The following is a 22,327-nucleotide window of genomic DNA, read 5'->3' as shown; positions in this document are numbered from 1 at the left end:
TAAGGAGGAGGATAGGAAGGGGAGGTATCAATACTAAAGGCGATTGTCCGTCAGTCCGTTCTCGTCTGTTAAAAATGGACGTCACAGCGTCGATGAGGGGAATTCCCCGTTCTGAGGAATCATCGCACGATGAGAAACTCACGCGAACCTTGAACCTGTCCAGCCAGCTGGAGCTGTTTCTCTACGATTGATATTCGCACTGTGCTGTGGCAATCTCTACGGATTTATTTCAGCCATTTTGCTACCGTAATCTTTACTTCCTTTTTTAGGGTAAGCGTTTGCTGCAAATTTGGTGAGTTTTATGCATGACATTCTCCTTCATGCATGCATGCTGGCACGTCCGCCGGAGTCGAGTAACAGTCGACGCCTCAGCGTCCAAAAAATAATTATGGCATGTGCTGCATCAGAAGGTTTTCAACAAAATAACACATTAACCCAGACAAGGCATACTATAATAAGCAGCGATCGATTCAGGGAACGATCACTGAATCATGCCCCAAAGATTGCATGATGCATAAAATCACTCCGCTCACAGTGTCATGGCGAATTCTCGGAACCTCTGCATGCTCTGGTGATCCGTAGGCACATCGAAGTCTGCATGCAGTGGGGGCAGGACAGGGATTAAAGGGGGTAGTGCCTACGGCGCTATAGGATCTTTGGGTATGAGCGCCGTTCATGATTGGGAATGAAAAATACATGTTCCTTCCTCCATGGTTTAAACTAGCACAAGACTGCAGTGGCGGATCTCTCAGCCTACACCCCCCCCCGACGCAAAAAAAGAACTAACAGAACTAGCACATGCCTGCTCACCCCCCCCCCCCAACAGCTAAACTCCCGTCTAAGGAGCCAAACCTGGATCCGCCCCTGATGTGATCCCATGGGGGCGGAAATGATGTCGATTTTAAATTAGATTGAGGTATAGCTCTTAAACCTCTGAGAAGGATGGTTTGCCGACTACTATTAAGTTCATCGATGAACCTGTCTCATGGCCAAAGTGCGTGTGAGGTTCGGTTGTCTGGCTATATTAAAGCTGAATAAATAAATGACACAATTTGTTTCCTTCTATGAGATGAATGTATTGACCGAAATGGAAAAATCCATACTCGTAAATCAATGAAACAATAACTATGCACCATGACCAATAATATTTTTGTTAAAAAGGTTTTCATTGGGATTATTCCCTGATGTACTTCGATTGCAACAACCGTGTATAGACCTATGTTTACACAAGAAATCCGCTGTCTATTGACATCTTTGACGATTATATTCTATTTTATAATTTGCCAATACAGCTCATCCTCCATCATTAGACTGACAGTACAAAACCATGGCACAAAACCGCACCTCATCTGTCGCAGTGCCGGCCAATTTTGACAGGACTCGTGTTGTTGCTGCACGCAATCCAATGGCACCACCCCTCGTACCCAGAATAGTCATCGAGGCACTCCCTGCCCTTCTAATGAAGATCAAAACGGGGAGGTATGATGAATTTGGCCAACCTCAGTCCGCAGAGAAACAAGTGGCCAACGCGCTACAAAACATGTCTGTGATGTACAAGACGGTAGGAAAAGCCCATTACCTTCCGCAGCCAGACTTCGAAGATCCCGCATTTCATGTGGCGTACGTGTACCAGTACCTTACGAAGCACTGCCATCTGATTTACCAAATGCTGTGGATGCTGCTGCCGTTCGGCATCGCCACGCAGTGGCTGGAGAGGGGCGTGAACGTCTGCTCTATCGGTGGAGGCCCAGGCACGGATGTCATCGGGGTCCTTGTGTATCTCAGGTCTCTTAGGTCGTACCTCGACAAACCGGCCAGCGAGCGAGTCATCGGGTACGTGCTCGACAAGTTCGCCGATGCCTGGACAGGCACATGGCAGGACATCCGAGCAAGCAACTCCGTTCTCAGGGAGAGCCAGATATATTGTAGGTACATCAGCTGCGACCTCCTGGATGATCTACCGACGGCTGCAATGGAAGAGGAGATCAGGGAAGCCGACTTGGTGACTATGGTCAAGGCATTCTCCGCGTTCATCGCGTTCATGAGAGACGGCCGCGATATTCGGCAGTGCGCGGTGTCTAAACTTCTCATGCAGCTCAAGCGAGGTGCAGTTGTATTGTTCATCGACAACATGGATGAGCTTTATCTTAAGAGAAGGGCCGCGCCTTCCTGGAGGTTGCGCAAGAGCCAGAATGAGACATTTCTGCAGGACATTGTCCAGCCGGCTGGGTTGATAAGCCTAGGCGAGTGGCATGGTAGCACTAACACCTGGGTAATGAAAGACTCTCACTTACAACTGAAGAGGTACATCCAGGAGCGATTCCACCTGGACTGGAGCACCGGACTTCGCAAATGCGCAGTTAGTGTGTTCCTCCTCTACAAGCCATAAACCAAGTCGACATGGACATTCATTTGGACAAGTCTGGATTTTGATGCTGAACGAAACATGAATCATATCAGTCACTCCACGATTGCTTGCATGGTCAACGTCGGCGCGGCCCTCTTTGATCCGCAACCTCTGCAACTACTTTCCCATTGCATGTGACCCACACAACAGTATAAAACTGTCTTTAATTGTTATATATTTAATTGATTGTCTTATGAGAGGAGAAAACATGTTTGTACAAAACAGGAATCAAAGAATTTTCGAGTATAAATGCCAAACGAAAGTAAAGATCTTGTGTAGCTCGCTGAGGCGCTTAATAAATAAAGTAAATTAAAACCCTACTCATGTTTACAATCTTTACAGAAAAATCTCGATCGCAGTTTGAAAGACCTTCCGTCATCAACATGCGCGCGCCGCCATTTCGAACAAGTCACCTATGCCGCGGAATCGTCTTGGCGCCGGTTAGGGTACGACTGTGTTCCGATCCGTCGCGGCTCAAGCAAAATCGCAGGTCGACCTGTGGAGGGTGCATGGCTTTAGATAGCCGCATTGAAAACGTCGGAACTTGTCGGCAACTTGACCCAAAGCAAGTTTATCTAGTACTCGTTGGACGCAAAAGCATCAGCAAGTGATCAAGAAAAAGTTGTTTCCCCCGTGTCATAATGTGCAAATTAAAACACGATCACTTTTTCCCCTTCAAATTAGAGACTGGCAGGAAAAAAAGTATCATTGCAGATGTAGCGCCGTCTATGTACTGCCTTTACGTGCGCCAAACTGCCTTTACGTGCGCCAAACACGTTTGCTATAGTAGCCTACCCGAAAGAGCAATGCTCATGGGTATATATTTTCTTGGTCTAATCAAAGATTGGACAGATTTCCTTCAATAAACAAAGGCATTCCAGACTTATGGAATTACTGAAATAAACATGCTACACCCCCACTCCAAGTCCATTCCAACTCCAGCCAGCTATAGCTTTCGCCATAAAGTGGTCATCAACCGCAAGGTATGCTGTTCGATTTGCCTTGCATTTTTCGGCTTTCGACTTATGTTTTAAAATTTTAATATCATTCAATCCTTTAAAAAGTTCCTTCAGTGCCTTTTTGAAATGCCTTGCTTTTTTCATGCGATTTGGTGAGCGAGTAATTTATTCTTACTTTTTACAAATTTATTAGACGTTTTAAAACGATTTTTCCTTTCATTTTTAATGAATACATTTTGTTTTATCTTGGTAAATTCTGAGTCTTTGTACGGGGTCCTAGAATTATTTTAATTTTAACCCCAAAGTAGCTCTATTGTCTTTATGCAAGTTAAGGTTTTTGGGTTTCTTAATTAAATTTTGTTCTTTTAATTTTTAATCGTAGTTTGGTTCATCCTTTCTATAATGCTTATCCATGTATAAATACGTCCTTGGGAATGTTTGGCGGATGACCCGGATGTTGGCAATATTAATATATAAGACTCGTATTATTACTCCGACTAGCTAGCTCATGCGAGGCATGAATTTGAACAATATTCATACGGAATTTGCACAATGCAAAACTTATTTTTCGACATAATTATACATTATTACGTAACTTTATAGTTTGCATGTGAGAAAGGAAATGTAAAACAACTTGAAATATATCTCAAATACAGCAACTCAACTACGTCTCTCTGTACCTTCTATCCTTCGTCGTGTCCATCTTACCCGTCAGAGACAGATGGTGGATTTCCAATGCATTGCATATTGGGTTGCGATATCACAGCATTCATCTGCTTCGACTTGTGATCATTGAAGGCATGAGCAGACGAGGAGCTGTTACACAGTCTGACGTTAACCATTCTGTCACAATGTCTCGGGATAATTGGCATCTCCTGACCTGATGCGCAGCCGGGAGAGACTTTCCCAGGTTGGTTCATCCAACCAGAACGGGCTCCCCTTCGGAGATTTTGCTGTGGTGTGTTTGATTCCAACGTCTTGAGCTGAGATGCTCTTGTCAGGGTAGGGTTATTGTGCCGACTGCTGTGCCCTTCATCCCAGTAGAGGTTCGGTGTACATCCTCAAGCTTCTATGTACGTAGCCACGGCGTGGCTGGGGCGAGGCTGGGGCGTGGCTGGGCGAACAAGGGTAGGTTTCATCGTTACACTGCCAACCCGTTCAGTCTGATTGAAGACCACCCTCCCGATATTGGGAAGGCTAGGCTTGAGGCAGCCTGTGGTTAAGCGGCAGCATTCGCACATGGGTGCTGACAGATATAGATTCAGTCACAGAAAACTTAGGTACAATTAACATTTTTATTCGTAGTGAAAATTATAAATGCTCAATGCCACGAGTTCAAAGTACACTTTACAAGTAGGCCTACTTGGGCATTCGGTTTATACCATATTTCTCGTACATGATGTACACTGCACTGTACGTCATAAACAATATGATTAATCCCAAAGTCTTGTGATGAAGAAATAAAACAGATGCCGTTTGAGTCTATATATTAGCACTCGATTAGTATTGCAACTTAAAGGATGAAAAGAGTTCCATACTGGGCCACCACACAGACCTACACAAAGTCTATGGGCCATGACAGAACTCTGGCCCAGTATAGAACTCTTTCCCAAAGGATGACCGGTGGGCTTAATGTGTGATAAGAAGAGATTGCAAAGTTTCAGTAGAGGCATGCCCACTTTTTGCTCCAATTAGTTGTCATGGGGTGGGGATGGGGTCGTTTAGCAGGCATTTTTTTTCCTCCATGATTTTCCTATTTTTTTGCGGCCCAAAGATAACCACCACAGAGAGTGCAGGCAGCAGATTTTGAAAGTTAACTAAAATAAAGGTAGCAGAGTTGGAAACTAAAATACAAAGGGGAAAAAAAAGAGAGTCGACTGTAAAAATCAATAAAATTAAGAGGGCCTGACGTTTCGGTCTTTCAAACAAGACCTTCTTTAGAGACAAATAATTTATTTCGGGTCTATATAAAAGGAGATTCTTAAACCTGCATTATTTGTTGACACTACCTTCTTGAATTGTTTGAAAATCTGTGGAGTGGTCAAATTTTGATCAGATGTGAGTATTTTTGTATTAAAATATTAGCGGGAAAATACAGTGGTGTAAGAAGGGGGCCGGGGAGGGGGAATGGGGGATACCCCCCCCCCTCAGATTTTGGAGAAGGCAAAAAAGAGCCTTGGATTGTTTGAAACTATGACCAAAGCCAATGTGTGCCCCATTTAGAAAGTGAGGTCCCAATTTAGAAAATGAGGATCCCTTACCCCCCCCCCTTACCCCTGAAACCCTGGACTGGAACCACAGTACTTAAAACAAAATACAACAGAATTGCATAAGTTGACTTTAATAGGTGAAAAAAACGTAAAGCCAACTAAAAAAAAAGAGTCTCTAAAAGTTCAAAAGTACCGGCATCGTCTTCACTTCAAACTCTCACATTGCCCATTACCTTCATCCACAGGTGTTTTGGACAAATTTTTAATTAATACACAATCATTCAATTACATGTTGTATGAACAGAATAAATATAACATACTTGTAAAAAGTAATCAAATACAGGTACAGTATTGCAGGCCAAAAAAAAGAATAACAGCATTAAATATGTACATGACCATTGTTACTGGATTTTGCATTTTTTGGGGGCCGGGACGTAAAACATCACCATTACATGTGTATTTACATGACTGCACTGATAAGTGGAAACAGTGCATGCATATTTAATGTACACAAAACTCCATTTTACACTGGTTCAATTTTTGCAGTACAGTAAGTATTCCAAAGTGCCGTAATGCTGTATCGTTATTTGGCATTATGTGCAGACCTTTGTTCAAGGATACCCGATTTAATAAACATTTATTTCAGGCAAGCATTCAAAAGGAGTGCTAGTCTTCATTGGCTTCTTTTCTTAATGTCTAATCAAAGTTAACTAATCTAAATCTGAGCACCTCAATTTTTTTACAAAAAAAAAAAAAATAATTTAAAAAGTCCCAAAATGTAGAAGCAAAGAAAGAAAAGAAATCAAGCAATCACCATTTATTCAATTGCAGATGTATTACCTGTTTAAAGACACGTAGGAAAATAAGTAATTACCCGGAAATGGGCCCACCAATTTAATGAGAAAACCTTGATCAAAGGGATGATAGGTTCCCAAAATTTGCGCAGGCTTTGTCTTTAAGAATGCGTGCAGCATGCGCATAAGCGTGATACCAATGCAGTAACAGCTTCTATGTTTTCACTTTTTTTTCTCAAAATGTGTAGGAAACCACGGAGCGACACTTTGCACATGTTATATGTATTTGTTATGCACCCTATTTAAGATTTTCAGCATGTTACGAAAAACAAAAATCCCGACCCGACAAAAAATCAGGGGGAAAACCGAACCGACCAGAAAAAACAAACGAATATCTGGCTTGGGCAAAGTGTCCTTTGTTTCACGAACATTGTGTCACTTTTTGTGCCAGAACTCATTCATTCCTTCATTAGACAAAGGCATTTGCCACTGGTGTCCTCCTCAAATTGTACACAGCTGGAATCTCTGGCTCCGCTCCCACCACAGCCCGTCTTTCCAGTGCTGCTGCTTTCAGTGCGGTGGTGTCACACCCTGACCATTCTCGGATGTTGTCCACCCAGCGCGTCTACCCACGTTGCGTGAATTGTTTTGAAAACCGTCGTCTCTCAGCAAAGAATCGTACCGTACGGTACAGCGAACACACTTAACGTGACATACCGGTGGGCCTACACATTATAGACTAGGCCGCAAACCACATGCACAATTGTGTGGTTGGTTGACAAGGTAGTAAGATATTGCACCATGTGAATTTCCGAACTGTTTCAGGTTTTTCTTTCCAGTTTGTTTCGGGTTTTCACAAGATGGTTTAAACCGACCCGACCCGACCTAAAAATCACAAACGCTAAACCGAAATCGACCCGACCCAACTGAAATGATGGAAAAACTAACCCAATCTAAATCGAAGTCCATTTCGGGTCGGGTTTGCAACACATTATCCTACGTACCTTTAACATGTAATTTAAGTAGTTGAGAGCTCCCTAAAAAAGCTTTGATATTCAAATTCTCACAGTCTTTTTATCCGCAACAAAAAAAGTTAACCAAACACACCTACGCATCCAAAGCTCATGAAAAAAAGATAATATCAATTCAAAGATTGCTACACAATGTGGAAAATGGTACTTCTCCACAACTGAAACCACAAAACCCAATTGTTTTAGATGTCAAAAAGATCTCATTTACAAAGACCAAGAAAACGAAAACCCCGGACTTAAATTAGGGTTATTTGGTCAAGTTAAGCTTAAGCGGTATAAAAAAATGCCTCATTGAAAAAAAAATTGCTTGAAAATTCGGACGTATCAGACAGCTTATGTGCATTACGCAATAATTTACAATATTCACAAAATGAAGAATATATAGACAATGGTGCATCGTGACCCGTGCTGGGTTCTGGGACCATAACATGAACGTGGGGCTCATTTTGTTTTTGTACAACTTAAGACAACTGACTGTTTATTTCAGATGCTGTTTACAACACTCTCATTTGTTTCTGTTTAAAATCACAAGGTGGTGATCAGTAGATTGAAAATCAAACTCCTTTCAGTGGCATCCCGCGCACATTACAAAATGTGCATGCATTTGAAGTCTCTGTCTTTTGTTTGCAAATCAGAACGCATCTGTTAAATCACCACACCTTGGAGTACAGTTAGACAGTACGCCTCAGCATCATTTCAGAGCACCACCTCAGATGTGTTCCGGGAGACCACCAAATCCATTATTCAGCGAAAGGAGCTGATCAGCGCCGGCTCATGTTTCTACTCTCGGACTGGCGCGTGCCCTGAGCCGTCATGTGGTTGGCCGTGCTGGGGTGGCTCGGGGGCAGGGCCACCTTCTGCTTGAGCAGGGTCCAGTCGAAGATGTAATCGTACTGGTGGTTGAGGGTGCGGAACAGGATGCGGAACAGCTGGCGCAGGTACATGTAGTCGACGGCCTCGTCAAAGCGCAGACCCCGTGCATAGTTGAGGTACATGGAAAACTCAGCAGGGAAGCCCTACCATGGAGATTGGGTAATAAACATACGACTCAACTTACAAAATCGTTTCAGGAGAATTAAGTTACGGTGTGAGTGTAACAAACTTTAAAAAAAAATTTAACTGACTAATCCTGATTGTCATAAAGCCTGTACACTTTCAAACTCCCCCCCCCACAAAAAGCTGTGATCATCTTCAGAGTTGGTTGAAAATTATAACGCATTTGTGATAAGTGACATTAAAGGGTCCATGAAGTGAATATTTCTTAGAAACATATTTGTGCAACTTTCTACTCCTCTTAAATGCATGAAACATATTTGACATCCCTTTTTGGTTAATTTTATGGAAAAGTGCACTTCTTTAAACATTTAAAATTTTCCATGCTTTTCTGGAAAACTGAGGGCCCTGTTGCTGTGATGTCATTTCAGGAAGACACTTCACTTTTTGGTCTTCTGTTCAAATTGTGAACTAAAAAACTTGCTTATTGAAAATATTTGTGAGAGAAGTTTGCTCATTGGCTTACTGTCATGTTTTGACACAACAACGAATCACAAAAGAAAAGGAAATTTACGCCAGCAAAATATCAAAAGTTCTGGCAATTTTGGTGCTGAAATAGCTGTAACATTGAAGTTTCTGCCTGAAATGACATCACACTTTTGCTCAAAAAGATGGAAATTTGCATTGGCATAAACACCAAAAAGGGCACCCAAATACCCTTGAAAATGGCAAAATGAAAACTGAATATTGGGTTTAATGGGACACAAAGGTGTATTTCCAAGGATTGCATTAAAAAAAATTACATCGCATGTGCTCTTTAAGTATATTCATTGCACAAATGACTCTTATACATGTCTGCAGTTCAGCAATGTTTCAAGCTACTACAGCGTGTGTCAATAAAAACGCAGGATTCAAAGCAATTTTTTTTCTGAGAAAATTATGCTACTGGTGTGCCTAATTTGATAAGGATTTGATTGTCCATAATTTCATTTTTGACAAGATTTTTGTTTGGTGGAATTTGGACTTTTGGTTCAAAAGTTATGACAAGTTTTGTGAAGCCCTTCTGAAGCGGGTTGGTCTGATTCAATGACCTTAACACAACGACCAGTTATGTACAATGCAGGTATGCATTGAAGACAATTAAACCAGAACAAAACTTTCTTTGAAACAACTGATGATAAGTATCACTTAAATTTAATAACTGGACTATCATTGTTTCAAAGCATCATGAATTATTGACTAATAACATTGATTGTGGACTAAAGGATTATGTAAGCCTAATCCTGCCACACATGTCCTTCTTTGTGATCCACAAATACTTTCACCTGTACTGAATTCAAACCTTTCATTAGGTATGTGTGATTTCACAAATCAGACCAGCTTGGAATTTATAACCCTTCTTCAATGTACTCTATCTCTGGACAGGATTGTCCAAATGAGATGGGATAAAAAGCATAGTGAAGAGAAGGAAAGGTACTTTGAAAAGAGGGTTAACATTATGATGAATAGGGGTGGTTTATATTCTTAATATTTTTGTTTCTAATCCTGCGTTTTTATTGACACACGCTGTAATAGCAGGCATCTTTCACGTTTTCTGGCCTTGACAAGACAAGAACTGTCAGACGTTTTCAGGTAAAACTCACTTTACACAGCACCTCTACCGGTGTGGACATCTTCTTCTCACTGATCTTCTCATACTTCTGTTTCTTGGTGGCAGCTTTCAGACCTTGCCAGGGTAGAGTGGTTCTGTTGAAGTACATCAGTACGTAGCCAAGGGACTCCATGTCATCGCGCCGACTGAACACATCAGCAAAGGAAAGAGTTTATTTCACAGATAATCAATGTCATGAGGAGCAAGACAATCACTCACAAATGCCTACGTTTCTATATGGTTCTCAATTTCATGTTTTTTTCCCCTGAATAATCAAATAAACCACAAGGGCAACTGACTAAGTGCATTATATAATAATTTGAAAGCTGAACAGAGATATTGACTGGACATGCTTGTGTGGGGTTTGAACTTGCGACTTCTGGAATACTGCACCGGTGCTCTACTAACTGAGCTATCCACCCCTCCGTTTTGTCATTGCTTTTTTTTTTGGGTGGAAGGCTTTTGGTGGAGTTAACAGCTGCTCCTCAACTGCTCTCTTAACTCCATGGCTATGAAACTTAATAAAGGTATACAACAAAACTACCAAATTATTATGAAATGCTTTACTTGACTGTAAGAGAATAACAGTCTCAAGCATCCTGTGAAATCAATCCATACAAGATACATCAATCCATTATAAGATACACGTATTTTGAATTGTAAATCGAGTTTAACATACACTTCATGTGTCGTTATAGACTAATGTGGCGAACAAAATGAGAAACCATTTTTGAGGTAGAACCACGTCTGCATGTATGCCACGTGCATTCTTAAAGACGAGGTATGCGCGCATTTTGGTAACCCTATTGGTTGATGGAGCCCGGAGTGCGTGCATACTACATGTACCTGAGCACAGGCTAGGTTTTACCTCAAAAATGGCTTCTAAATTTATTCACCGTAGTTTCATTTTTGAAGGTGACAAGGAAGATATTTCCTCACCTCTGTTCAATCCCCAGATGCGCATTGATGCTGGCATATCTCGCTGTCCCAGTCAGGTTTTTGTCTTCCCTGTATGGGATGTGTGACTTGGACCGGCTGTCACGGTACTTCTTGGCCAGTCCAAAGTCAATGATGAAGAGCTATGATGATACAAAAAAACAACAACCAAATTGACAGTTTAGACAATTTATGACACAAAGCGCCAATAAATGGTAATAATAATAATATTGGGATTACCAAACTTGTCCTCAACATTTAAAACCGATGGGAGCGTCGTGGATTGAGGGCAGGGTTTGGTTTTTTTTTTTTTAGTCAGTGCGTTATTTTAATTAAGAAAAATCTGCTTTAGGATGCAGAAGTCATTTTTGGAGTGATTAAAAAAACCACTCTTGACTCTAACTTGACTAAAATTAAAGGTACAGTCCATCATTTGTAATTTGAGCATTTTGTTCGTTTGAAGCAACAAACATGCTCAAAATCTAAAGAAGGGAGCTGAACAACTAATCTGATGAAGTTTCAGCTCAGCTTCAGCTGTTTATTTCGAGAAAAACAACATTCTAGGATCTCGATTTCAAATCAAGAGTTGCTAAATCATGTTTTGAATTGGGCCTGAATTCAGAGTCCGAGACACGCTCTCACTGAGCCGGTTGCAGTTACCTGATGTCGCACACTGATCCGACGAATTAAAGCAACCGCGCGCGTGTGCGTCGTGTCAACGCTTGCGCGTGCTTTGCCGAATAAAAACCGAACTACTAACGAAAATTTCCAACGATGCGTCTTTAGATGCATCGTTTGAAAGGCCTTGTTTTGTTGATTTCTTCAAACTGACAGCATGCTAGAAAGAATAATTTCACAGGGAGTTTAGTCCCCTTACTATCTTTCAACCGAGTATGTTTTTCAATTCTTATTACGTCGGTTACTTTTTGGATAGCTGCAAATGATGGACTTTAGCTTTAAAGCTGGGCCCGTAACTACACAATGGCCAAGATTGGTATTATGTCAATCACACCTGATTGCAGTGTTTGCCGATGCCCATCAGGAAGTTATCTGGTTTGATGTCCCTGTGGATGAAGTTCTTGCCGTGGACAAACTCAATACGACTGATCATCTGAATAAAAGCAAAGCATGCCCAAAAGAACACAAGTATAATAAAGGAGAACAACTTTACACATGTACCGGATGCAACACAACAAGTACCCCCATCAACTGTTAAAACAAGGGAGAGTTAGGGAAGACAACTGGGAGAGAGATTCGAACGCACTGCTGACGACGCCTGACGCTCACGCAAAGACTTTGTGCACATTTAGAATAAAATAAGTCTTGCGCACATTAGTTTTGCGCTAGATACACACACCAACCAGTACGAACATGTACAGGGTTCCTTGTGGGGTAGAAAACACAATGGAACAATAGGCTCATTAGCCCTTTTCACACTAGACAAATCGCGGGGTTGACACAGGGTTGACGCAGGGTTGAAAACATGCATCGTTTCACACTTGAAGAATTTCAACCCTGCGTCAACCCCGAGATTGATTTCGCCCAGGGTTGAACTCAACCCTACTCTAGACCAGGGTTGAGATTTTCAACGTGGGTTGAAATTCTTGCCAGAGTTCGAAACAGTAGTAACTGAGCATGATAAGCTTGATTTTCATGAAACAAGTGTGAAACGATGCGGGGTTGAACGCGGGGTTGAAAAATCGAAAACTCAACCCAAGGCGGCACTGGGTTCGCTCAGGGTTGAGTTGAACCCGGGTTGAGAGGCTCTAGTGTGAAAAGGGCTTATCTTCCCCACAGCGAAAACAATCTACCCCAAGGGAAACGCTATGGAGTTTGAGATTTCAATAGGAACAAAGGAAAACAAAAGAAGGGTAACAAAGGTCTTCCCCATGAGCATGTGTGTACCAACCTTACCATCTTTATGTGGACCTGACAACAAAACAGGTCCACATAACGCAGGTTGTGTGAACGCTATGTGGACCAAGCCAGGTCCACATAAGGTTTCACCCTCTCTGGAAAACAGGTTTAGAGGCATTTATGGGTTAGGGTCATCTGTCGCAAAATGCAGAGGAACACTCAAGGAAATCAGGATAAAATATCTGAGAGTTTTCACAGTGTGAGTAAAAAAAAAGTTTCCTCCGGTTTTCCTTTAATTGTGCGAAAACAAAGGAATGTCCACATAGGGTATGTAATGTAAACACGCGTGTGAGGCTGTGTGTGCAAACGCAGTGCGTCCTGTCCACTAGGCTCCCGAAAGTGGTCAGAAAGCGCCCTCTCTTGTTCTTGCACGGAGTCCGTAACGACTTGAAATGGGCTCCAGGAACAGAACAACATGAACAAACCGCTCACCTGGTCGGCTAACATTAAGACCGTCTTCATCGTAAACTTGCGGCTGCAGAAATTGAACAGGTCCTCCAGACTCGGTCCCAGTAAATCCATGACCAGGACGTTGTAATCCTTCTCGTTGCCATACCAACTGAAAATATCAACAATACAGGCAGAAGAAAATTAGTAGAGATTACGACATAAAAAGAAGAAGCGCAGGGCACAATTTCACAGCTCGGCTAGTCACAGAATGTCACGCTTGCGATCACCAATCTGTGCTAACAGCGCCGGCATAAACCATCATTCCTTGCTGTCCTACAACATATGATAATTGTACGGTACATGAAGCATGTAATATTCTCTTTTGCTAACGCTTAGCTGAGCCATGACGTTTGGTCTTCCAATAATAATGGAAATGCCACATTGAATGCATTTTTTTTGTGTCAAACATTTTCCCAATGTCATCTGCGTCTAGAGCTACATGTATTCTTTCTTTTTTTTATTAAAAAAAAGATATACATGCACAGTCATGACAGAACATGTACAAAATTACAGCACTCTAGAAAAAGGTAAATTTTCTTCAACATAACAAATCAGCTCAACATAGACTCAAGTTTTTGCGTGAAGATGTCCATAAGTTAAAACCAAAGGTACACATTTTAGAGTATTAATCATCTACAGTGACGCAACAACGATAACAACCCATGTGACATACATGTACCAGTATGTGACGATTGAGGAAATCCTTATTATTAGCCATATGTACATGTACTGATCCAGCCACGGAAATGCCTACACGTATGTACATGTATGTACATGTAACACACCTTCACTTTCTACATGTTCTACAGTGAACAAATTATGTACCGTACCTGTACATGTTCAAACTGTAAACGTACATGTACATGTACATTTACACGTACCCGGTATGTACATGTACAACGTTCCTTAACCCTAACCACCCCAACTCCATCAAAATCCATCCCCCCATTTTGGTGGATTTTGGGGGACTTGGTCCAGAAGGCCTGGCGTGACTAAATATTGATGGAGTATGATGGACTTGGGCCTAATGGCCTGAAGCAGTGCTAGGGGTATCCGATTGATTTTGTCTAGCTTCCTGTACTGCTATTGGGATAAAAGCCATGTGTAACAAGTCTATGAATGTCAACCAGTGCGTCAGTGGTGGATTCCATTATGTCATGTACAGTTTAGTATTGGACGCACAGTGATTGATGGATTTCGATGGATTTGGTCCAGTTCCTAGTAAAAGACGCTAGGGAGTTAGGGTTAATACGAAATTGCCACCATTTTCTGTACAATAAATAACAATGTTCATGAACATGTACATAATCACACATGTATACAACAAGTACATTGTGATCTCTAAACAAGTCATAATTATGTTCACAAACAGGAATGATAGTAGTGCCCCCCCCCCCTTAAAAAAATGGGAGTGAATAAACATTGAAGTCACATTAACAAAGTGAACATTCCCCCCAAAAGTTGTCCTGCTGAAAACAAACTAACCCCTTCCCCATCAACCCCCCCCCCCAAATATAAAACAAAAAAGATACAAAACAAAACGTGTACTTTCCAAAATCTCAATTTTAGCTAGTGTACAGTAGTGTACAAAATGTACATGTTCAAATACATGTACATGTACATGTGTATTTACACTTGTCAATGTGTACGTATACATGTGTAGAAGTACAGTTGATACATGCACATGTTACACGTAAACCTGTACTTGAGTTGAACAAGTAAGTGTACGCCTACATGACCTCCAACATGTTCAAAATTAATGTCACATGTACAAATGTACATAAAAGCTCCATTCTTTAATCACTCCACATGTTTCACAAGTATACAAAATCACTAGAGCGCACAGCTACTTTTGTGAGTCAAACAAAGTCTGTGGGCACTCCACCCTCTTTTGTCTACATGTATGTACTGTACACGTACTTCCACGTAGTCAGCAAAGGCCAATACAGTGCATGATTCATTGAACATAAAGCGATATACTTAAACGCTTTGTACTATCATGACTGTTGGGTAATGGGTTGGGAAATGCTTTGATGAATGCACACCACAGAAAAAAGGTGCGAAGTGGATTTCTAGAATTCTAGTATCCTGAAATCAATGCAGGCGGTGTATTCATTGTCTAACAGTGGGAATTTTCCAATTGCTGTTCATATTTTTTCCCCACACACAAAAGGATTTGCTTGGTTAAATTTTTTGAAAGCTCAAAATTCACTAAAACTTCCGTTTGTCATTTGTCAGGGTCTGGACAATTTGTACTAGTGGGTACAATTTATTTTGTTTTGTTTGTTCATGCACAGGATGTTGACATATAGTTCTCCCACTGTTATGTACACAATGGGGGGGGGGGGAAACACCTACACAAAAAAAAGGCAAAACCCCCCCCCCCCATAAAAAGCAGATATCTACTTGCCTGATTTTTGGAATTCCAATTCCTCCCTGCAGTATTTTGTAGAGTTTGCTTTCATATAGAAGCTGTGGATGCCTTGCTTTGTGTGATTCTAACTTGACAGCAACCTCCTATAGACAGCAAGATAGAACGAAGGAACTTTGAATTAAAGGGAAAATACAACATTTGCAAACATCAAAAAATAAAACTACCAAATCATTTTGAAATACCTTGCTGCATGGACTGTTAGTGAAGGACAATGTAAAGCATCCTGTAAAATCATGGCACCTGGTATACTGTCATTTTCAAGAAAAGTGTTTTTTTTGTATCAATTTCCAACGCTGATCGACCGACCAGCGTTGGAAAAAACTGGCTTTTTACACACCTATGAACGGGTACAAGCCAGCTAGACTGGTTCCCTGACCTTACAATTCCCCAATGTATGTAAACTGCTCTGTTTCTTCTTAAATGGAGTCAGGGAACCAGACTACAGGAAAATGATTGTTTTTCTTGGTTTTTATAGCATTTTCGAACCCAAAACCTCAAAAAAGTCAGTGTAACTATATTTGCTATATATTTCCAACCCCCCAATTCCATCCATTTCTGAAAATTACAGCAAAAGCAAATGATGTATATTCCCTTTAAATTAACACATAATCTATGTACACACAACAACAACAACAGACTACAATAACAACATTTTTTTTCTTGGTTTTTCCAGCATCCAATTAAGACAAAACTTTAAACATGTCAGTGTAACAATATTTGCTATATACAATGCTAACCACCAAATACAACCATTTCTGAAAATTACAGCAAAAGCAAACGTTTTATAATATTATCTTTAAAACAAAAATAATTGCACTGTTTAATGACAATTGTTTGTGTGAAACTTTTGGTAAATAAAAGTTGCTCCTTTGGTACTTTTTAATATATTTAATATTTTTCTCCTCAGATCAGTAATTTTCACAATATAACTGAATGTGATTGAGTACATTTATGTAGATGTACATGTGTGTATACAAGTTACCACGTACATGCAAAATGCAATTCATGTGCGATGTCCGTAACTAAATTAACATGTGGTAGGTTACAGTATCATGAACATTTGAAACTGAAAGCAAAATAAACCTTGGGCTATGCAGCAACAGCAGCATGTATGTAAAGGGTAGCCTTGAACTTAATCAAAATCACATTCTTTGCACATACATGTACCGGAACACATGTACCGTACACCTACTCTTGAATGACTTTACCATGTTTACTCTGAAAAAAACCCAAAATTAAATTATAAGGCCATTAAAGATGGAGAAAAACTTTGTCTTAAAAAAATAGAAAGAAAAAAGAAATTTGGAGTATGAGCTACCTTATATTATAACAACACAAGTGGGTGCGGACATCCAGGAATTTTTTACATTACATCAATAGCTCCCAGACCTTTGTTCTTGAAACTCAATGGTCAGGATGATTCTATTTTTTTATTACCATTTGGCACTGCAGACTCAAGAACTTCTCGAGTCTGGAATGCTGAAGAACTGTCAATGACAGTCACTACGCCCCGATCTCTAGACCCTTAGAAAACGTTAGATCCTGAGGAATCAAAGGTAACAATCACTCTACCCAGTCCCAGATGTTGATGCTTCTGACGGCCGTGTTTTGTCCACGTTTAACTCGACCTGTTCAATCTGTTCAAAGACTGTAAAGTTGTCACAACAGATGAGTTGTCTCGACAGTCAACAGTCAAGTTGGTTCGAGTTGACTTGGCAAACGGTCAAGTTGTCTGGATACTGGTTGTACATGTACATGTTTTCGTTAGGATTTGTTGTTTATAAATGTAGCCCCACTAGTTTGGCCGTGGTATTGCTGTGCTGTATCTCTGGCCACACGCCAGGTTCTCCCCACTACTGAGGAGTTTATCAAAAAAATACGCATGTTTCTTATATGGTTGTATTCTATGATGTCTCAGCTGTTCTCCTCTGGGATGCTTAGGTGTCCTAATATCCAATTTTTTGAGAAATTTAGGCATCTTTGTGGAGCCCATATGCACACGAAAATCGTCTGTTGATGGCAGCCATTTTGAATGTAAGAAGCGTGACCCCAAAGCTGTGGCGTCGTGTTATGCAAATCGATCTTGTCGCTCAGGCGCGCGAGTTGCAATGCCACAGCCTTTTCTTGTACATTTGATTCGCCCATACAGTGTATGGCTGTAGTCCGAGTAACTACGAATCGCCTTTTTTAACATTTGGAGATGGTCAGGCGATAGTAGGGTCCTAGGATCTTCGAGTACATAGCGATACCAATAACCTATTTTGACCATTTTCACTCATACCCCCAATCAAAATCTTCAGATTTCACCCCCAAAACAGTCCTCAAAGACAAAGTGCCTGATGCGCCCCTGTAGGCTTCAGAGCAAATGGTGGTGGTTAGGTTCCTTCGGGAAGAAAAGAGAAATGTCACCTTCAATTCAGGAAACATCCTTGTCAATGTCACAAACGCCTTGTTGGAGGCTGGGGCTGCCATTTTGAATTCAGGAAAAATTTACTGGCATCAGACAGAACAATCACAGGGCACTTTGATTGGTCGCCATGGTGACCAATCCAGGTGACCAATGATTGATACCGCCATGTACTTCAATCCTACGACCCTACTATCGCCGACCATCTCCAAATGTTAGAATAGGCGATTCATAGAGTCCTTGTTACTCGGACTAGTATGACTGCACGCCATATTATTATACTATCAGTTGAGAGACTGTACATGTACAAGAACTAGGATCGCCCGACCATGTCCAAATGTTAAAAAAGCGATCCGTAGAGTCCTACATGTAGTTACTCGGACTATACAAGAACCAACCATCACCATGACCATATCATGTAAGAAAAATTGCGTATTTTTTGACAAACTCCTCAGTAGGCTAGTACTAAGGGAATAAATGTGTGCTTCGGAGGTTTTTATCACTCTGTTTAATACCACTTAGAGTCTGGGTGCTGATAATTACCCGAGCCGGAGGCGAGGGTAATTATCATCACCCAGACTCTAAGTGGTCTTAAACAGAGTGATAAATACCGACGGAGCACATATTTATTCCCATTCATAAATACCTTTTCGGTAAGAAAAAATCATATACTTCGTTCAAAACATCCCGATTTTGTTCAACAAATTCACTTTATGCTTTTTGAAATACCCTCTTGCAAACTAATGGAGTGTTCAGCTGGCGAGTAAGATGTAAACAACCCTTTTATGGAGATTGACGCGCGCGTATCATGTTCTGCGCGTTGTCGCGCAGAACGCACCTGGCGCGTTGCGTTTTGAATTTAGAACTATAAAATTGTGACTCCCTGGTAGTGTTGCGCATGCCTACGTGGGGATTGTGAACGTTCAACCAATGAAACGATAAGAGGCACTGGATTTTTAGGAGTCCACATTTTATTGTGACACTGGAAAAGTGTTTAAGACCAGCTAGCCATGTCTTTATCATCCGTTTAAGACCGGCCACGTGACGGGCTCTCGACCAATAGGAATGGCTAAACTGTCTAAGGTATTTATGAATATTGTGTGAAGAACCTGACGTGTGGCCAGAGGTACGTACAGCACAGCAATACCGCGACCACACCGCAGTATTGGGGCAATGGAAAAACAAAAAGTGTGAAGGAATATAACATGTACAGTCGACTCTCATATAAACATGATAAAACTAAAAGAGCACTTTTATAAAGAGGTAGCTCTACTGAGTGGAGCGCTGAATTACGGGTACCCCTCCATACTAGCGCTCCACTGATTCACCATACTTTGGTAGCACCATCACATTCACAGTAGCATAGTCAAAAACCCACGCGAGGACAAAAAGACCCAAAAAAAACGGTAAAGAGATTACAAATGAGAGAGACAGTTATCCTGGATTGATCTATACATTCTTGACATCCCATGAGACCCCTTATATTGTTCCCAAACAGCGAACATTTTGGAAAAAAACAGGAAAATAGTCTGAAAACTTACAGTTCAATGTGTTTGCATGGAGGTTCAGTTCTTGAATTAGCTTGTCGCTGAGGGCGTCTGACGTGACGTCACCGTCGTTGCTCGATCGCGAAGAAAAACAAGTCGCACTTTATCTGCGACTGTTTTGTGTAATAATACGTGCTCCTTGGGTGTGTTCAAAGCCCATACTGTCGTACGGCGCGGCGCGGATCGGAGCACGTATTATTACACGAAACAGTCGTTGATAAAGCGCGACTTGTTTTTCTTCACGATCGATCGAGCAACGACGGTGACGTCACGTCAGACGCCCTCAGTGACAAGCTAATTCAAGAACTGAACCTCCATGCAAACACATTGAACTGTAAGTTTTCAGACTATTTTCCTGTTTTTTTCCAAAATGTTCGCTGTTTGGGAACAATATAAGGGGTCTCATGGGATGTCAAGAATGTATCTTCAATCCAGGATAAATGTCTCTCTCATTTGTAATCTCTTTACCGGTTTTTGGGGTCTTTTTGTCCTCGCGTGGGTTTTTGACTATGCTACTGTGATGGTGCTACCAAAGTATGGTGAATCGGTGGAGCGCTAGTATGGAGGGGTACCCGTAATTCAGCGCTCCACTCAGTAGAGCTAATAAAGAGGTTCTGCTTATAACATGTAAAAAGAGCAAATTCTGAGGTCCCAAAAACTCAGGTTCTCTTTGTGTTTCTTTGTTGTCCTTTTATAACAACATTCCTGTTATAAAGAGGTAAGTTGGCTAGTCCCATCGACCTTGTTATACGTTAACGAGAGTCGACTGTATGTACAGCTGTATAACTAATAATGTTTAATGGATCATGAATTATGTAATTCATTTGTAATTTGTAAAAGAAGGAAAGACTAACAGTAAAAAACTAAAAAACAAAAAAAAGTAAAAACGTTATCAAGGAAAACAATGCCGCACAAGTAATTAAAAATCCCTTTCTTTCCCGGATCCATACTCACATCGCCATTGCCGATGTTGATTCCTAAATAAATATCGCCGAACGACCCGCTGCCAATTTTCCTCACCAGCTTGTATTTCCCGCCCACTATAAACTCAGATTTTGTCGTGGATCCCGACGAGGCGGCCATGTTGTCTCTTCAAGTGGCTAGTTCGTCACGTGGTGAACATTTGTGTTATTTGTTGGTGAATCAGCTAATAAACATACATGTACGTCTTCTAAAAATCAAAAATAGCGATGCGGGAAACGTTGTTTACACACCCGAGTGATGAGTATCCATGATTGTTGTGTTGGCGACTATCGATACTAATTTTGAATCGATATTTTCGAACGCAAGAATCGAATGTATTCCAACTTGAAATCGCCGACAATTTATGAGGCATTTATCACTGTTTTCCAATGAGTTTTAATTTTTAAATGATACAGATTTGTCGATGTGAAAAAAATAGATAAACATCGGAACATGACCATTTTTATAACCACAGCGACTACAAGTAGAATCAGGCAATGACTTGGCGGAAAAGTATCGATATCATGAGTATCGACTATCGTTGCATTTATGCACATTAACACGTAGTCACGTACACAGCTGGTTTCGACTGGTTACCAGCTTGTTACCAGTGAACCGACAAGTCCGACATAAACTTTTGCTAGTCGCTCGTTTGTTCAAACCTAAAGATTCAGATAAAAGACAAATTTGCGTTAGTCTGAGATTGAAAACCTTCTATTTTAATTAGCACAGCGAAAATGTCATCATTATTATTATGAAATTTAGTGGTCAAGTGTATAGTAAACCGCACCCACAACTGAGACACAATTCTGCTTGCACAAACGTCATCATAATGTCATCATGTCAACTAACATCCCTGTCTAAGTACATGCAAAGTTTCAACCCAATCGGCTAATGGTCATTGTAGTGACGTCACATGACACGATGACACACGATGTATGATGTCAACATGACATCACACTTCGGGACCAAAGGGACACTGAGCTGACATGAATGCCAAAAAATGGTGTCCAAAAAAGATGTGTACATAGGCAAAATGGACCATGGGGTAGAAAAAGATGAAGAGAGTGAAACATGCGTACAAAAAGGTACGTTTTTCCCCACAATTTTGGGAAAAGCCAAGACAAATGTAAATCCCAAACTAGACCTAAGACGTAATGACGTCACGCTGTGTGCACTCCTACAAGATACCTAGCTGTCTTAGGAAAGCCCACAGGTAAACATGGTAAACAAAGCGTGACGTCATTAATAATGTTTTAGGTCTTCTAAATTGGCTGAACGCAACAATTGGCCTACCTTTTTCTGGTCAAAGAGGGCCAACCTTGTGTCCTTTTTGTGCCCGATTGACCAACAGTCAGCAGGGCCGAGTCGTATAGGATTCCCCCTGTCAATAAATGTGCTAATTCCGGCGCCGGCATTGTATGGTCCAGACACACCAAAGACTCCCAGTAAAAAAAAAGTCATTCTGAATCATTTGAGAAAATCTGGGTGCGGTCTGGGTCTTGCTTTCATGGTCTTGTTTTTCAATACTTCGTGTCAATATTAGGCCTACAAGGTAAAGAGACAAAGGGATCGAAAACCCTGCACACACACACACACACACACCAAGAGTCCAAGACGGCAAATAA

The 22,327-nt window shown here is 41.1% G+C and overlaps 2 protein-coding genes across 2 annotated transcripts; one reads left to right on the top strand and one right to left on the bottom strand.

Moving 5' to 3' along the window:
• The first annotated feature begins 41 nt into the window (after window positions 1-41).
• Window positions 42-3,903, top strand: LOC119739635. Its single transcript, XM_038214638.1, has 2 exons — window positions 42-292; window positions 1,293-3,903. The coding sequence occupies exon 2, from the start codon at window positions 1,328-1,330 to the stop codon at window positions 2,387-2,389; it is 1,062 nt and encodes a 353-aa protein (XP_038070566.1). The 5' UTR covers window positions 42-292; window positions 1,293-1,327; the 3' UTR covers window positions 2,390-3,903.
• A 1,876-nt stretch (window positions 3,904-5,779) lies between these two features.
• On the bottom strand, window positions 5,780-21,178 carry LOC119739636 (casein kinase I-like). Its single transcript, XM_038214639.1, has 7 exons — window positions 20,691-21,178; window positions 15,759-15,865; window positions 13,331-13,457; window positions 11,994-12,092; window positions 10,985-11,124; window positions 10,038-10,191; window positions 5,780-8,417 (listed from the first exon to the last, which is right to left on the bottom strand). The coding sequence occupies exons 1-7, from the start codon at window positions 20,817-20,819 to the stop codon at window positions 8,163-8,165; spliced, it is 1,011 nt and encodes a 336-aa protein (XP_038070567.1). The 5' UTR covers window positions 20,820-21,178; the 3' UTR covers window positions 5,780-8,162.
• Between the last annotated feature and the right edge of the window lie 1,149 nt (window positions 21,179-22,327).

Source organism: Patiria miniata, unplaced genomic scaffold (genome assembly GCF_015706575.1).
Source record: "Patiria miniata isolate m_02_andy unplaced genomic scaffold, ASM1570657v1 HiC_scaffold_4, whole genome shotgun sequence".
Lineage (NCBI taxonomy): Eukaryota > Metazoa > Echinodermata > Asteroidea > Valvatida > Asterinidae > Patiria > Patiria miniata.
The sequence above is the reverse complement of the archived record's forward strand: the minus strand, read 5'-3'. Positions and strand labels throughout refer to the sequence as shown.

Excerpts from the sequence above, each read along its gene's own strand:
- LOC119739635 (XM_038214638.1), top strand. The coding sequence starts at position 1,328 with ATGGCACAAAACCGCACCTCATCTGTCGCAGTGCCGGCCAATTTTGAC.
- LOC119739636 (XM_038214639.1), bottom strand. The coding sequence starts at position 20,819 with ATGGCCGCCTCGTCGGGATCCACGACAAAATCTGAGTTTATAGTGGGC. Across the intron at positions 15,866-20,690 it reads TCAACATCGGCAATGGCGAT|GAGGTTGCTGTCAAGTTAGA; the intron begins GTGAGTATGGAT and ends TGCTGTCTATAG. Across the intron at positions 12,093-13,330 it reads TCTTAATGTTAGCCGACCAG|ATGATCAGTCGTATTGAGTT; the intron begins GTGAGCGGTTTG and ends GCTTTTATTCAG.